At 52.4% G+C, this 17,753-nt stretch overlaps 1 protein-coding gene across 2 annotated transcripts in view; it reads right to left on the bottom strand.

Moving 5' to 3' along the window:
- Window positions 1-738: 738 nt before the first annotated feature.
- TSHZ3 (teashirt zinc finger homeobox 3) overlaps window positions 739-17,753 on the bottom strand; it is a 70,790-nt gene continuing 53,775 nt past the window's right edge. The window contains exon 2 of one of the 2 annotated variants that reach the window (XM_040446270.1): window positions 739-5,647. In XM_040446270.1, coding sequence (XP_040302204.1) covers window positions 2,433-5,647 — 3,215 coding nt within the window. In that variant the 3' untranslated portion in view covers window positions 739-2,432. The remainder of the gene's footprint in view (window positions 5,648-17,753) is intronic. The other variant, XM_040446271.1, reaches the window with a different exon arrangement.

The following is a 17,753-nucleotide window of genomic DNA, read 5'->3' as shown; positions in this document are numbered from 1 at the left end:
GAACATCTCTGAAAGGGTTTCATTTAAATTTTTAATAAAAGAGTATTTCTTTTAAGTTGAGGTGTTTTATGCATTACATGGATGTAACACATCTCTCATTTGTATAATTCTAGGTTAGGAGCTCCGATTCTGCATAACTACAAGAGTAGTTTGAATGTAGTAATAAAGGTATTTTACAATTTCACATGATGTTCCCAGCGTTTTGTTGGCATGATTTGCCAGGGCTAATAAAAGCTGGTGATTATCATATAAATGCTCTCCCCACTCCTCCCGTGTACGGGTTCGGTCACCCCCCCCCCTCCCCGCCGCCACCCTGCACACCTCCTTATCTGTGGCTGCGACTCGAAAATCCCGAATCAACAGGAAGGAACCGCCCCGCACTGAGTCTTGCAAAGACCTTCCTTCCCCCACCTGCCTCCTGCAGGGCTCGGGGCCCTGACTCCTCACTGTCCAGAGGGGAGACCAAACCCCCGGCCCCCACGCGGACCACCAGGTGTTGACCTGGAGCCCCTCCACCGCTCTGTTGGCGGATCGCTTTCGCAGAGAGAAGCTAACCTCATGTGAAATGCCTTCCTTTCTTTAACATTTTATTCTCGGGGAGAATTCTGTCCACGCAGCCTCTGAGAGAGGGCTCCCTGCTCTCCAAACGCCAAAGTTCACTAAAACTCCCGTGATTTACGGGCAGCTTCCGACTGCCAGCACCTGGCAGACACAGCAACCAACTCAGTCATAAACAGATCGCATACAATTTAATTTTAATGTGCTCGTTAGTCGTAGCACATTTCAGACATAATTGTGAACGCAACACAAAATTATAGCAAAAAGACAATTTTAATGCTGCCGTAGAAAAAAGGGTTATAGGAAGAGTCACATAATGGTGGTTCATTGTCAACAACAAAACAGGGCACAGAGTGTGTTACAGTGTCTGTGCTGTTTACATGCCAATATTTTATACATAGGTTCTCATATGGTGTCAGCTGTCAGTTACTTCTGCAAATTAACTGCCAAAAATGGAGAACAGAATCACTTGGAGAGCCGGTAACCACGGGTTACCTTTCATAAGCCTAAAGATAAAGCTGCAGTGTGGGATCTTGGGAGAATAATTAGGAAGAACAAAACAGAAAGTTACCAATCGAAATAAAAAGGCATCCTACAACATGAAATAGCAACCAAGAGGGCTGGTAAGTAAGTGAAAGAGGTTGTATCACGGAATGCCTCATGACTTTTAAGCAAAGTATTACAGTACAAACATTTTAAAGGCTTTATCAATGCTTAGGAAATACAGTACAAGTTCTTCTTCTTCTTTTTTTTTTTTTTTCTCCTTTTCAAATAGACTTAACCCTTTGAGCACTGAGTTTATTTTGAGCGTTCTTTGATTTCTAATAAATACCTTTAAAAATCATGTGCAAAATATTTATGATGCCTGCCATGGACGTATTTCCTGGCCTCGTTTATTCAGACTGCTCAAAACAAATGATAGCATGATGCTAATAAATATGTATAATTTAAACATGAACCTCTATCAATATAGATGTACTGTATAGGAAAACAAACACTCATACTTTGCTTTCAGATAATGTTTCTGTATACTTTATAAATGCTATCTGTGGTATCTTCTGTATAATTTACAATGTTTGCATGTAAAAAAAAAAAAAAAACAAAAACAAAACCATAGACCTTAAAAAAAAAAAAGAAAAAAAGGAAAAGAAATATACACTATACATAGGCACGGCTTATGCCCAGTGCATAGCAGGTACATAAAACACTTGCTATAAATGCAGGAAAAAAGGTCATTTTTAACCACAATCACATTTTTTCATAAGAGAGTCTGAAATCTATACAATATATACATCTATGTTTCAATGTGAAAATAATATTCTTTTAAATTTCAAGGCGTGTTATACCCCTGCAGACCTGCATAAATGGAGGTTTATATTATTCATTATAACTAAGCTGGTAAGGAGTTTAAAAAACAGAGCTTCGTACATTATTATTATTTTCTTTTCTTTTTTTAACCAAATTAATGCAAAAGTGCTTCAAAGTACTCAGAGGGCTAAAGATGAAAGGGTGAGGAATGCCAGCACACTCGAGCCGCGTGGAAAAAGTGTGCCCGATTTCGTTATAAATGCTTAATTAAACTGTCTGTTAATGCATGCAGCTTGAAGCATCGGGGGGATGCTCACAACTCAATCCCATTTACACAAAGTTCCAAACACTTGCCACTGCGTTTTAACCTTCATATTTTACCAGTAACAACAGCTGATTATGCACCTCTATTAAACACTGTACAGTTATACAAAACAGTCCTGCCCAGAGTGATTTCCTTGCACTTAAAATAAGAGCATGTGCCAAGAACGAGACAGAGGGGCCTTAAGGTGCCTGCAACAGTTTCCCTCAAAGCAAATTACAGTCATTTTAATCAAAAGCAAACGCTACTGCTTCTCTAACTCAGAGACGTACAGAAGGTGGTCTTCTGGGGATTTCCCGTGTGTTTTGCTAAGGTGAAGTTTCACCGCATGCTTGCTCGCAAAGGTCCGATTGCAAAGTTTGCACTGGTAGGAGGTCCCCAGGTCCTCCTCCGGGGAGGACGTCGCCAGTTTTTCTGAGGGCGACTTGGTTTGTGCTATTTGATTGTTAATCTGTTCGGTGGACAGTTTGGACAAGTCCCGGAGCCGGAAGCCCAGGTGTGACTCCAGGTGACTGATGTACGTGGAGGGAGTCCTGATTTGTGACGCGCAGTCATTACAAAAGAACACGGGGTGGCCGGTGTCCAAGTTTTTGAGGAACTTTGTTCCACCTGTCCTTCGAAGCTGGTATTTCACGTTGGCCAGCCAGTGGCTGATGGTGGTCATGGAGAGCCCGGTGAACCTCGAGATGTGCATGCGTTCCTGGGGGCTCAGGTCGGACATGATGTACTTCCCCTCGGAGGTCTGCCGGAGGCTGGCGGCAAACTGGGCCTGGAGGATGAGCAGGTGCTGGGGGTTCCAGTTTGACTGGCGGCCCTTCCTCTTCTGCGCGGGCGTCGCCTCCTCGGCCTCCTCCAGAGTGGCCCCGTCAATGTCAGACTTCTCGGAGATGCTGGAAGGAGTGGAGGACTTTGACGTGTGGCTCTCTGTCAAGTTCTTCAGCATATCGGATATATCTGACAAGGCATTCTCGCGGAGCGGCGAGTTTGACATGAATGATACGACGGCAGATGTCTTTGCCGTTGTCACCGTGGATGAGGAGGTTGCCGGGGATGTGGACGTGGGTGACAAAAGCACTGAACCCAAAGAGCAGCCCTTGTCACTCTTCCCTTTTGTCAAGTCTATGGGCTGGTCGTTGTTGACGTGGTAGAAATAGCGGTCGAGGTGGTCCGCCTTCTTGGACTGCAGGGGCGGCGGCGTGGCCACGGCCGCCTTCTCGGCCAGGCTGTTGCTCATCTTGAAAAGCATGCTCATGGGGTCAAGGGCAGGCAGGGAGGGCTTGGCAGCCTTGCCCAGGTGGATGTTCATGACCGACTGGAGGGCACTCAGCGGGTTCACGAAAGGCTGTTCGGGCGGGTGGTCGGTGATGATGGCCGTGCTGCTGCTCAGGCCGCTGCTCATGGGTTTCGCCAGCTCCTTGCCGTTCTCCACCGGCTCTGCCGGGGGGCTCCCCTCCTTGCAGCCGTCCCGCTGGGGGCTGGGGCTGCCCTCCTGGCTTTTGAAGCCCCCGTCGCTGCTGGACGCCTCCATCTTGATGGGCTCGCTGATTTCGCTGCTGCACGGGGACGGGGTGGCCCGCTTGGGCGGAGACAGCTTGCCCTCCGGCTCCTTCGTCTTCTCCTCCGCTTTGGCAACCTTCTCGGTGACTTTCTTCACCAGCTCCTCCATGGCGTGAAAGTTCGTCTTGGGCATGGGCGAGGTCTGGCTGCTGGGGGGAGAGACCAGGGTCTGGGTTTTCGTGGGAGACACGATCTCGCTGTTGCCGAACATGGGTTTCAGGGGCGCGCTCTTCCCCGACGAGCCCAGGGACAGCTTCATCATGTTGGGGAGCTGGTAGGCGGCGTGGATGCTGGGGTAGCCCCCCCAGCTGGGGGTGCCGTTCTGCGCCTTGTTGATCGCCGACGTCACGGTGTTCTCCAGGGATTTCAGGATATCCAGGCCCCCCTTGGGGCTCTCCTCTAGGTCGTTTTCAGTCAAATAGTGGTACTTGGAAGAGATGTCATATTTCTCCTCTTCTTCGCAGGGCTTCTCCTTTTCCTTGGGCTTCTCGTCGGGGACCGCCTTGTCCTTGTCGACCTCCTTCTTGACCTCCACGTTCAGCTTCGGGGAGACGCTGGCGGGGGTGTTGGCGGGGGACGTGAACGTGGTGGCGGCCAGGGGCACGGACTGCACCTTCTCGTCCAGCAGGGTCGTGATGGTGGGCGTGACGGGCGTCTCCATGATGGGCTTGCCCTTCTTCATGGCCGAGTTCGTGACCTTGATGAAGTGGCCGGTGACCATCATGTGGGCGGTGAGCTCCTGCAGGGTATCGTGGGAGCTGCCGCACTCCATGCACTTCAGGATCTGGGACTTCCGGGCCTCAAAGTGCCACGCGTAGCTGGCCCCGTTCTGGTGGCCATACCGGTTATTTGGCGTGATGTAGGGGTTGGAGTTCTTCTGAAGCACGTCGTTGGTGTCGGGCATCACGGCCTTGGGGGTCCCGCCCGTGGAATCCGGGGAGCTGGGGAGCTCCAGCTCCAGCGAAGCTTTCTTCCGGGCGGCAGGGATGATTTTGGCTGCGACGGGAGTCACGGGCTCCTTCAGAGGCACTTTTTGGTAGTGTTTCGTTTTGATCATGTGGACGCTCAGGTCCTGCAGAGACTCGAACGAGTGGCCGCAGTACATGCACTTCAGCACCTTCTGGGCGTCCTCCTTGCCCTCCATCTCCAGCAAGGAGCGCTTGCGGGGCTTGGACCAGCGCTTGGGGTTGTTGTTGTCGGTCTCGTGGTTGTCGTCGCGGTAGTGCCCCGTCTCGTTCATGTGCACGGTCAGCTCCACCAGCGTGTCGTAGGCGGCGCTGCAGTCCTTGCAGCGGAACTTGCTGGCGCCCGTGAAGATGGAGCCGTAGAGCTTGCTGCTCTGCCGGTACAGCTGCACGGTGCTGAAGAGGCTGGGCTCGGGCAGCACGCGGCTCTGCGACACCTGCTGCAGGGTCTTGGCCATGGCGCTCTGGTGCCAGTCAAAGCTCCCGCTGCCGCAGCTGCTGCTGCTGCTGCTGCTGCTGCTGCTGCTGCCGCCGCCGTTGTTCTTCTCCGACGACGGCGGGTGCAGGTTGAGGTGCAGGTTGGACCAGTAGGAGTTGGACAGGAAGTTGTTGTACACGGCCTTCATCTGCTCCAGGCTGTCCGACACGGTCGTGTCTTCCAGGGGGACCGCCACCTCCTTGGTCTCCTCTTCGTTCTTGATGGAGCCGCTTTCAAAGTCAGCCATGCGGTCACTGGTCTCACTGATGTGGGACTCGCTGTCCATCTCGTGGCTGGAAAACTCAGCCGCCGGGGAGTTCTGGTAACTGGGGCAGCTCTTGCCGAGCTCCTTCTCCGGGCACATGTACTTGGCCGAGGGCTCCCCATCTGCCGTGCTCTCCTCGGGGTCTATATCCTCTTCTACCAGGGCGGCAGCCTTTAACTCATCGGAAACGTAGGCTGCCGTGGTGGTAACAGGTGGAAAAGAAAAGAGAGAGATGGGGAGAAGGAGAGAAGGAAGGAGAGAAAGAAGGAGAGAAAGAAAGAAAGAAAGAAAGAAAGAAAGAAAGAAAGAAAGAAAAAAAAGCATTAGTTAAGTGTTGACCTTACCTAGAAAATGTTCTCGACTCTCGGGAAAAATGCAGCAAGGTAGGCCGGGCACATGTATTTGTAAAACTAAATAGTTAAAACGTGGTGTTTCTTTGGAGCAAAAAAAAAAAAAAAAAAAAAAAAAAAACCTGCTCTTCAAACATAATTTGCCACCTTATTCTTCTCAAGGGGCAACAGCTTGAAATTAAAACTAAATTTGAAATTAATGAAGCACATTCTGGAGGTGGCATTCATTTCTAAAGTAATAAATTACTTGTATCAACCTCAGAGACAGCAGTTCCTGTCTGTCAATTAATATGTCTTATGCTTCTCCTACCCCTAATGCATTTCTTAACAGACAGATTCACAATTTAAATTAAGCAAGCATTTTTTACTCATTACATTTTTGAGGCTCAATCTTTAATAAATATAAAGTACGAAAACATCAATAAAATTTTTACGAAGTAAAAAGAAAGTACATCAATTGCAATAAATTAAAAGCAAGGTTTTGTGGATTATTATTTTTTTTTCTTTCTTCCTTCTGGAAAACTAGGTCTCATAAAAGCTGATAGTAAGTTTTCCTACCAAGGGATAGGCACTGGTTTGTTCCCAATGGGAGGGAAGACCTCGACCCAGCCCTGGCCCCGTCCGCCGTGTGAACATTCAGCCGTGTTCTCAGCCACCTGCACACACACTATCCATGCAGAATTATGTCAGAACAAGTTCAGGAAAATTGGTATGCGGTGCTCACTCCTTCTGTATAAATATATACAAGACCTTCCAGTGGACCTTACAAATGTCAAAGTGTTTGCTCTTTAGACTACTTTGTCAATATTTACTCAGCATAAGCTTCATGGGCATTCAACAGGGATCTTGTCTTTCTGGAAGCAATGTAACTGGGGATATAAATCCAGTGTGCACTTCCCGAGCAGGTGGAGGGCAGGGCTGAGCAGCTGTGGGTTCTAGAACAGACACATCCAGAGACGAAAAGCCAGGAGAGGAGTTGCGTTAATGGAACAAAGTGATTTATACATATATATATATATATATATATAATATTTATATAATATTGATATTTAAATATATAAATATATATATTTATAACTTAGATATATTTATAATTACATTTATTTATAATATAATAAATATATATATATAGTGTGTGTGTGTCTGTGTGTATGTGTGTGTGCGTGTGTGTGTTTGTGTCAGAAGACTGCTGGGCGAGTGTGTGAGGTGGCCGGAATGCCACGGCATGGGGTGTCCAGCTTGACCCAAACACTACAAAACTGAAGACAAACTCTCATAGAAGAAAAGGAAGCTTCGTTTGTGGAATTTACTTCCAGAATTTTAAAGATGTGCCTCCTATCGATGTATCGATTTGACACCTGGCCGGGGGGCGGGGCCGCAGGAGAAAAACCAAAAACACCAAAAAACCAAAAAAACATGACTCTCACATTTAAGATTCCCCTGAAGACAGATATCTCCCCCCTTTGCTCTTTCATCCTGGTCATTCCATTCCGAAGTCTCCCTTTGAGCGCCAAGAATTCTGAGCAGAGACAAGAGTGACATCCCAACCCTGAGGTCATTGGAACCGAGATGGGAATAGCGTTCCCAGTACACGCATTCGTACGGGCAGGGGTATGTGAGGCAGCCAGGCATGGAGAGAGACCAGGAGTCACAGTTTGCCCGGAACGGCCCTGATGTTAGCACTGAAAGTCTTGCACCCCGAGGAGCCTCTCGGACCTGGGCAAACCAGGTCAGCCGGTCGCTCTCGCCAGGGCACACACGGCAGGGGCAGGCCAGAGCATCCGGGCAGGTCCGCACTCCTCTCGGAGAGGAGCAGGAGCAGAGAGTGGTGGGGCTTTAACTGGGCATGGCCCCCTGTCTGCAGAGATGCCCCGGGTGCCCAGATGCATAATGTTTCCATCAAAGGGGCTTCATTTTGGACACGAGGGAAGAGAGGAGGAAACCACACGGCCCATGTCCCCACGCCGGACATGTGAGGAAAAGCCCGGCTTTGTGGAAACAGAGATGGACCCCAGAGCCCCTTCTCTCCTGAAGGTGGTCCTTTGAGCCGCAGTTGGCAACGTGAGTCCACACTCTGGGCCCTTTGCTGTCAAGATGGCTCCCGTGGAATTAAGTCTGCGAGAGGCAACAACCCAGAAGTGGCCCTAACCTGAGGCAGCTATGGGAGGACACTGGGCAGCCCGGAGAAGTGGGGGCGGGGGCCGATGGCAGACACGGGAGCCCCCTGAGGCACAGAGACTCCCAGCTAAGAGAAAACCCAGTGGCTCTGCCAGTCCGCTGCCTGAACACGGGAGCCCCCGTGGAAGCCTCCACGCATGGGCCGCCCGCAGCACCCCCACAGGCCCCGCACCTATCTGACCAGCTCCCGCCCCCAGAGGGGCCCCCACCGCACCTCGATATGCTTCGTGAATCATTCCGCCATATCAGAACGCCAGCAGTCTGGTGACTGAGGAAAGTAAGGCCAACCTCCCTGGTGGGAGCAGAATCCTGCTCTGAAGAAACTGAAAAAGGCTGGGTGCCGAGGGGCACTGGGTCCTGGGGAGACCCTGGCCTTGTGGGGTTTCTGAGGCTCCTGATAAGCGCACTCGCACACCACCGTGACAGGGACCTCACCACCTACCGAGACCGCCATTTTCTCATCAGACCCTTAGGCTGAGCCTAGGACTTCCTCCCCCACCCCCCGACGGCTCTTCCCTCCACGTTAAATTAAATTGTCACGAAACTTGGAGACGTTGTGAGGGCAGGGAGAGTTATAGGAGAAGGAAAGGTGCGTTCACTGGGCAAATCTATACCAAGGACCCACACCCGCCAGGCGAGGCGGGTGCACGCAGAACAGTATGGCACTTTCTTTCACGAGGCCTCGATTTCCCCGTCCGTATGAGGCAGGGCACTGGATCAGTGGGGTCGTCCCGTGTCTACTTCCCCATTTTACAATGTGTCTGAGCAAAAGGTAAACTGAGGTCGAAACACGCTCACTCCTCCAAGCACAGGCTCCTCATGAGCACCCAGCCAAGGCATCTTTAGTCCTTTCTTCTCCGGGCCGAGGAGCAAAATCGTCCTGGCTGGATAGAAGGAAGTCCTCCCGGACACGGGGACAGTTAATGTCCAGGTCAGGCAAGGAGGGGGTGACTCCAGTCACTGTCACAGGGGATAGTGGGAAGTCAACTGGGGCGGGGGTGCTGGGTGAGAAGCTGGTCCCCATCCCCACCATGATGCTGGCCTTCAGGGGCCTCTCCTCCCTGGGAGCCAAGGGCAGACACCATCCCCCACCCGGACCTGACAGTTAATCACACAGAGCCTCACGAAGCTTGGCTCCTGTGAACCCTTGTTTGAATTCCTTGCTGCTTTTTAACCCTCCGTATGCTCTCGTCTGAATTCTCCAAGGCAAGGACCCCGTTTTACATTGTCACGGTTTTATTTATTTATTACGTATGTATTTATTTATTTAGTGGGAGAGGGAGAGAAAGAGACGGAGAGAGAGTGCGCTCGAATACAAGAGCGAGTGGGGCAGGGGCAAAGGGAGAGACAGAGAGAGTGAGAGAGAGAGAGAGAGAGAGAGAGAGAGAATCTTAAGCAGGCTCCAGGCTCAGCACGAAGCCTGACGCGGGGCTCGATCCCGTGACCCCGGGATCATGACCTGAGCTGAAATCAAGAGTCAGACACGCAATCTACTGCGCCACCTAAGAGCCCCCACATTGTCACGGTTTTGCACATAGTAGGTGAGCAATAGCTACTCCCTGTCTCCTTTGGGAAGGGAGTAGTTGGAGGTCACGTCCAGCAGGAAGAAGCTCGTTACCAGCCTTTGTAACAGGCTCTGTCCGTCCTTCGTCCCCTCCAACACCAGCCTGGGCAGCCACCAGCACCCCCCGTCTCCTCAGTGAGCCCCTGCTCCCGCCCCTCCCATCTATCCTTCGTGAAGAAGCAACCCCGTCCCCACATGCTTACTGATCAGCAAGCTAGTCAGGTCAACCCCCCCCCACCCCAACGCTGCTACACCCTCGGTGACTTCCCATCTGGCTTGGAAGAAAGCTCAAATTCCTCAAAGCAACCCTGAAGTCCTCCCCTGGTCTTGGTGTCACTTCCTCTCCAGCCCATCAGCTTCTAGCATGCACTGACGTCTCTCCCGCTTCACTTTCCACTGCTGACCGCTCTCCTGGAAACCCCAAGGCAGATGCAAACAAGGAGAAGGTGAGCCGGTGCCCCCCCCTCCCCAGGCCAAAGGTGGGGCTTCTCCGGCCCCAAGTTTTGTCCCCTTAGCACCCTCTCCCCTCTTGTGACAAGACACAGCACTCGATCACTTGCTTACAGCGGACGTTCCAGGATGCTCTGAGGGACCGTCAGCTTCGCGTGGCCAGCGCCCACCCATCCCCCCCCCCGCCCCGTCCCCCAGTATCTGCTGCAACCCTATTGTCTCAACATATATCCATGGGATGGATGGATGGATGGATGGATGGATGGATGAATGAACGAGTGAACGAACACCATAGATGACTTCTTCAAGCCTCTTGCTAGTTGCCCAAAAACATCCACGTGGATCCAGACTCTGGTCAGTCCCAGAGCAAAGCAGATGTCCTGGGGTCTGATCCAAAGTCCCTCCTGGATCAGTTCTCTCTGAGCGGGGCTACTTCATGGGGAAGGGCCTCTGGGATGGACAGGATGACGGCCCCCACCCCTGAGGAAGAGAGGAGGGAACACGGCAGATGGTGTCTCCTCGCCCCGGAGGCACCCAGGCGGCTCCCACACGTGAGTACCCCTCCCCAAGAACGCGCTACCACCGTCGTTCTTGTGTCTCGGACGGATGACACTGAAGCTTTTGCTGCGGGCTCCAGTACAGGAGGCAGCTGAACCCCCGAGTGGGGGTGGGGGGCTCTCATCCAAACCAAATCAACAGCTGTAACGACGCAAAGACACAGGCGGGAGTGGAGGCCAGCGAGCGAGTGAGGGGCGGGCCGGGGCGCTGCGTTTCGTTTTTCCCCCAAACGGCTCAGTGGAAAAAGTTTCTCTCCACGAGGGGAGCCCTTCCAGATCTGCTGCAACTGCCTCCCCACGTCCACCCCCCACTCTCTCTCCCCTCCACGGAAGAGAAAGCGCTTCAAGCAGCGGCACGACAATCCATTGCTCCAGAGCTCAAGGCCAAGGGCATGTTTTCGGACAGGTGAATGAACTGAAGAACCTCATTCAGGCAGAACGAAGGGGGCTCTTGGGTAGAGACACATGTTCGTGTGAGACAAAAGCTCTCAAAATTACAAGAGTTCCCTGCAAACTTCCCCAGCCTGCTGCCCTTGTTAAATTATATGAAAAAAAAAAAAAAAAAAAAAAAAAAAAAAAATGGCCGTACCTAACACGTGTATGTTTATGAACCATATTCCTATTTATTGCATTTGACCCTCTCTAGCCTGGAAGGCTGATTCAATGATTTCCTTTCTGAGCTGGAGGAAGCTGGAGCTCTGACAGGTTAGATGGGACTCGCCCAAGGCTGTGACTTCACAGGAGTCAGCGCAGGGGTGAAGGCGATTTGACTCCACAGGAGTGTGGAGCGGGCTGCTACGTCATGGCCTTCCCTGACTTGTGGGGTTCCATGCCTGCCCTTCCAGGGGGTCCGAGCGCTCCCGCCTCCTGAGACTCGGCCACCGGGACGATGGACCCTGTCCTGTCCGAGGAGTGCAAAGCCAGCCCTCAGGAGGCAGCCGCTCCCTCATGAGTATTTATTATCGTCGTTAACTAAACTCAACCACTAGGTAAAAAGAAATTAATACGGTTGATATAAACATAAAACAGTAAGCTGGGGCATAATGGAATCCATTTCCAGGCAAGTGGGAATTACCTTCATCACATTGTTGTGAATCTCTCCCAGAAGGGAGGGGAGAAGGCGTTGAAGTGCCCCTGTTGGAGGGGTGGGGGGAGCTCTCCAGCCCCAGGGGCTGTGGGCACAGCAGGGGAGCAGGGGGTGCCGGCAGTGGGGGGTGGAAAGAAGGGAGAAAGGCCTGGCTGTGCCCTGCTCCCAGAGGCAACATCAGAGTAAACCCTCCTTTGGATTTTCGCATTTCCTGGACTGCAGTGAAAGTTCAGAAGTCAAGTGCTCTGTTTTAATAAGTGCTCCGTTTTCCAATTCCCAAGACCCCCTGGGAAGGGGTTTTGCCCACTACAGCCTTCCCAGATTCCCTTTCCCCTTCCCCCATGTAAGGGCAGCCCAGAGGAATATCCCAGGCCTGGGATGGAGAGAGGGGAACTGGCAGGCAAGAGGACAGCCGCCTGTTCAAGTCCCAAGTCCTGTGCTGGGCGAGGGAGCGGGGGAGGAGCAGAGAGGGGAGAACAACAGGAGAAAAATGGGAGAAGGAGAGGAGAATGCACAAGGATCAGGGTTTGGGGGAGACAGACAGGGAGAGACAGAGATACAGACAGATATAGGGAGAGACAAAGAGAGAGAGAGAGAGACAGAAAACCGGAGACAGAGAGAGGAAGAAAAAACAGAGGCCACAGAGGGAGTGAGAGGTGGGTGGTGATGGACGTTGGAGGAGAGACAGGCAGGCGAGATGACTCCAGGGGCCAGGACGGAGGGCGGTGAGTACAGAGAGGGCCTGAGCTGGGAGTCCTGGCTGAGGGGACAGGGCCCCGGGGGCTGCCCCGGGTCAGTGCCCAAGGCTGGAGACTCAGGCCTCCCTGAGCACTCAGATTTCCAAAGCAGGTTTTTGGTTTTGGTTTTGTTTGTAGAGAACAATTTAACCAGTCTAGAGAGCGACCAAGAAATTAACTGCTCAGGTGACCCTGGTGAGCAGAACAGGGGAGGGCTGATGTAGGCTGTTCTGGGCAGAGGATACCTACTGTCCTGCTGGGTCTGGAAACCCCAGGAGGATTAGGCACTGGAGCCTGCAGTTAACCTCAGTGTTCCCGCAGGATCACCAACGGGGCGTCTTGGCCACCTCTGAAACCCCCCTCTCGCCACACCTGAGCCCATGACAAAGCAGATTCCTGGCAATGACAGGGGATAGCTGCGAACCCCCCCCCCACCACCACCACCCCCCCCACGGCCCCAAGGGGAGAACCGTCAGTGAGGGCGCTGGCCTGAACTTGGGAGAGGCCTGCCAATTTCGTCGGTGTTCCTGCGCTGCGATTTTTCATGTTACAATGAGTGATGTCACAGACGACGAGACCCAGCTCTGCCACGCGCTGTTCCTGTGACCATGACACTGGCTTCAGGTCTCTGAGCTCCAAGTTCTTCCCAGGCGTGGGAGAAGGAGGGGAGAAGTTCCCGCCACGCCTACCTCCCAGGTGTTGGTGAAAAAGCAAGGACTTCATACGGAGCGAGGGCATAAGGGCTTTTCCCAGGGAAAAGGACTCTGCAAATAGAGGTAGGGCTCCAGGGACCCGCACAAACCCAGGGACCCGCACTGAGGGCTGGGGGGCTCAGGCCCAGGCTCCGGGCTGACTCCCGCTCCCAGGTCCCCATATCTGCATGCTGCCTTCCAGAAAAGGGGGTTGTGGGGAACCTGCAAAGCCTGCTGGGCAAGAGTCCCCACGCGGCACCGGCTGTGCTCCCCTGCTCTCTGGCCACCTTGTGGGCTGTGGAGAAGGCAGAAAGCCAAAGAGGAAGGAGAAGAAGCAGGGGGAGAAATGACGGGCAAGGGAAGTAGGGGAAGTAGGCGGAGGAAGGAAGAGCGGCGCCCCCGCACCCCCCCACCCCTGCAGGCATGGGCCATTCTTAAGACATCTGGGAAGGAAGCAGGCAGGGCCTTCACCAAGCCTGGCTCATCCCACATTTCCATGCCTGTCCCAGGCTCTCTAACCCGTGGGGGTGATGGTTAGAGCCAGGTACCTTTCACTCAGCGCCCACAGGGACGGCCACCTCGGGCGCCGAAGCCCCTCTGGCCAGTGTGCCTGCAGCCACCTTCTCTAGGCCGAGCCCAGCCCCACATCAGGTCAGTTTCTGCCTTGAGTCGCTTTCTTCCTTATGGGGGAGAGAGCTCAACCTCCCTGAGAACCCACCTCAATCTTCCTTTGTTCTAAACACACCTAGAAAATCCAGGCAGACTGACCCATTTCACGCAAGCATTTCTGCTCTTCAAAGGAATCACATTAAGTGCCCATACACTGGGCCCTCGGGGTTATTTTTACACAGGTCTCTCTTCTGTGAGCACTGCCGCATCTGTGGCATCTGCCCTGTCCGGTGCAACTCGATTTGGGACCCAGAGTTACGCTCAGATGTCCTGAGACCCTGCAAAATGGGCTGCCAGGAGCCCCGGAGGGGGACAGGCGGGGGGACAGGCAGGGTGCTCGGGTCTGGCTGCCCATGACAGAGCACTGTCACCCTGTAGGCAGCTCCCAGCACCCTGATACGCAAGGGCCCCGAGAAGGGAAATCTCGGAATGGAGCGCGTCCTCCTGGACGCTGGCTGGGAGGGGGTTCGGAGGAACAGCACTGATGTGGGATTTGCTTGCTGTGCCCAGAGGAGAGGAGATGGCAGAAGGAAGCGAGTGACGGAGTCGGGGGGAGCTTGGCCAAATGCGCTGGGGAATACCAAGGTGATTATATTGAGCTGTGGGCCTGTTAAGACACTCACTAGACAACAGAGGGAGAAACTTGATTCCAGGGAAGGAGTGTGCATGGCTTGGTACCCAGGACGACACAAGCCGGCACAGAGTTGTCTCCATCCATCCACCTGGGCACCTAGTGTCACCCAAGCCATCTGGAGCGATGGAGGTCACGGGCTGTCGAGATAAAGAGAGATGGCATTCTTGGATGGCCCCAAGGAGACGAGGGGCCTCCCGGGCATCCCTACTGGGCACTGGGGCTTCCCAGGAACCAGGATAATCCCCCAAAGGGCCAAAGCTGGGCCAGTGGAACTAGGAGGGCATGGCTTGGCTCTGGGGGAAGGAAATGGTGGCTGAAGCCACGGTGGTCAGGACTTCTCCAGAAGGCCGGCCACATTGGGATGACAACCTCTCCTAGATTGATTGCTCTGCCCACTAGCAAGGTCAGGAATATTAATTTTGTACAAGTTAATTTGATGTAATGTGCAAGACGAACGCTTGTTCGGTTGCGTATCACTGTGCTAATAAAGCTGCTATGCTTTCATGCCAAGGAAAGCATGGCATTAGCTGATTGGTGCCTAAAGTCAGCGTGAATCAGGCCATGTCACCCTCCAGCAGTTGTTCAGGCCACAACAGGCTGCTGCTGATTCCTTAGGAGGCCAAAAGCAGCAAGGTCCAGGGGACACCTCCCAGCTGCTGGAAACCCCAGCCTGTTCTGAAGACTCAGCTCCCAGACCAAGGCCTGTTCCTCTAGATGTGGCAGAGAAACTTCCAGACGCCAAACATGGAGCTCCCACCCCAGGGTCAGAAACGCACTTCTGAGGGCTCCTCTCTTTGGATTCTTGTTGCAACCAAAAAGCCTCATTCGGCCATCTCGGCAGCCCTTGTGGACAACCTCCCTCCCCTCCCTGAAACCTTCCCTTGCGGGAGAGATTGCTCAGACAAGGAGGAGGCCGGGAGCTTGGGAGGCTCCCCATGGTCAGCAAGGGAAGCGGGCTCCCTCGGCTCTAAGGTCACACTCACCCCATTGCTTCTGGGGACACGCTCTGCTACAGTCTGAGCACCTATCCCACCACAAAGAAAAATCAATGTATCCAAGGCACGGTCCCACTGAAAGCAATTGCTCCCGACAAATCCTCAGACAATAGAAAGTAAATGAATACTCAGTTTGGGGACTCTCTGAGTTTCCTCTGTCCTCGGCTCCAAGCACACTTCATCCAAAGAAAAATCCTCTCACCTTGGTGGAATTTCAGATAGCAGAAAATAGGGCGTGGGTGATTTATTAGGGGCAAGGGATGTGCTCAGACTTCTCACGTTGCACACATGAGCAAGGGTCAAGTTTGCTAATGGCTAAGAAGAATCATGCCTTACACACCTTCACCTCTGGAGCATGGGATCTTCTGGAAGCTGGACAGAGTGATCTTCACAGGATAGTTTGTGGTTCCCAATGAGGCAGCTACTAAACCAAGGAGAACTCTTGCCTGTCTGCACACTCAATCATTTCAAAACCTGGGAGAACCATAGTTGAGAATAGGGCAATGGGTTAAGGAAATTTTGGGGTAGTCCTTACGACGGGCCTCTTCAAAGTGGGTTATACACATACAACTCAAATTCTTGTTGGGCCTCATTGGCCCTCATGGCACCAAAAGAATGATTTTAGTGGGCAGTTAAATGGATGGCTTCCATGAAAGGAGAATGAAGACTTACATGGAAGAGGAGGCAATTGACGCACCCAACTGATCTACCCACCCACCCATCCACTCACCCATCTAATCATACATACATCCACCCACCCACCCACCGATCCGCCCATCCACCGACCCATCCATCCATCCATCCATCCATCCATCCATCCATCCACCCATCCATCCACCCATCCACCCATCCAACCACTCACCTATCCAACCATCCATCCATCCATCCACCCATCCATCCATCCATCCATCCATCCACCCATCCATCCATCCATCCACCCATCCATCCATCCATCTACCCATCCATCCATTCACCCATCCAAAAATTCATCCCTTCATCCAACATGTATATGATATATATCCATACTCTAGATGTGTTATTTAGGTTAGGAATAAGAAGTTGCTAAAATAAATTAAGTCAGAGTCACAGGTTTTACTTTTACGTGGTCAAGATGGTTACATAGATCACAAGGGCATTAGAGGATCATATACCCTCATTCACTTCTTCCATATTCAAAGCCCAGTATAACCAAACTCATTTTACCTTCCCAGTTTACCTTCCACGGCTCACCTGTCCTTGGACACACAAGCCACCCCTCCCTGATAATGCTCTTTTGACCTTCCTTGGTTTACACATTTCTTCTACTTTGTGTAACATGCTCCATTTTTTCATACCCTCTCCCTGGCTCTCCAAGGCCTTGCCCATTCCACTTCCCCCAGGAAGGCCCTTCTCACCTGTCCCTCAGTGACGACACCATGAATGGAAAAGTCCTCTCTAAACTCTAACTTCTAGAGAAATATAAGGAATGATTATTGGCATAATTGTTTATACGTCTCTTCTGGTGTTTATCTCTAGTTTTTACAACAGCTAACCACGGGCACAGACCATCTCTCTATGTACACCTACCGAAGCAGGGATCCGGCATTCCTAACCTATGTGCCCTTCACACAGCCTGGAGGGTCAACACCCTTAGGAACTCCTGGTCGGGGGGTGCCTGGATGGCTCAGTCAGTTAAGCGTCTGATTCTTGATTTGGGCTCAGGTCATGATCCCAGGGTCGTGGGAGGCTCTGTGCTGACCGTGGAGCCTGCTTAAGATTCTCTCTCTGCCCCTTGCCTGCTCCCCTGCTCGCTCTCTCTCTCTCAAAATCAATAAACTTAAAACATAAATACATAAAAAGAAACTCCTGGTCAAATTCACGTCCTTAGGTAGGATCTGCTTAGTCTAAGAACCTCTAAACACCAAAGGTCCCCTCAGGCAGGAGTCCGCACCAGCTCCCTTCACACTCCCAGACGCAGGGCAGAGCAGCCCGAGAGCCTTCTGACCCTTTATGTCACTCACTGCCATTTCACAGGACAGACACACTAAGCAGAGAGTCAAGGCCACGGGGTTTCTCAGGAGTTCTTGACAAGGGTGTGCTTATTTTATGACCACAGGGAAAAGTGAGAGGAGAATGCTCCCAGTGACCACAGAGAAGCTCAGCCCTTCCCTCCCTGCATGGTAGGGAACCAGCATGGTGGCCACCTGCATCACGAGACCCTCCTGCGGCCTGTAGGAATGCCAGGGAACAACTCAGCACTCAGCCAGCACTCAGCCAGCACTCAGCCAGCACTCAGCCAGCATTGAGCCAGCACTCATCTAGAACTCAGATAGCACTCACCCAACACTCAGCCCACATTCAGCCAGCACACATCTAGAACTCAGACAGCACTCACCCAACACTCAGCC

Source organism: Herpailurus yagouaroundi, unplaced genomic scaffold (genome assembly GCF_014898765.1).
Source record: "Herpailurus yagouaroundi ecotype Mexico unplaced genomic scaffold, PumYag 194, whole genome shotgun sequence".
Lineage (NCBI taxonomy): Eukaryota > Metazoa > Chordata > Mammalia > Carnivora > Felidae > Herpailurus > Herpailurus yagouaroundi.
Note: the sequence above shows the minus strand (reverse complement) of the source record. Positions and strands in the feature narration are given on the sequence as shown.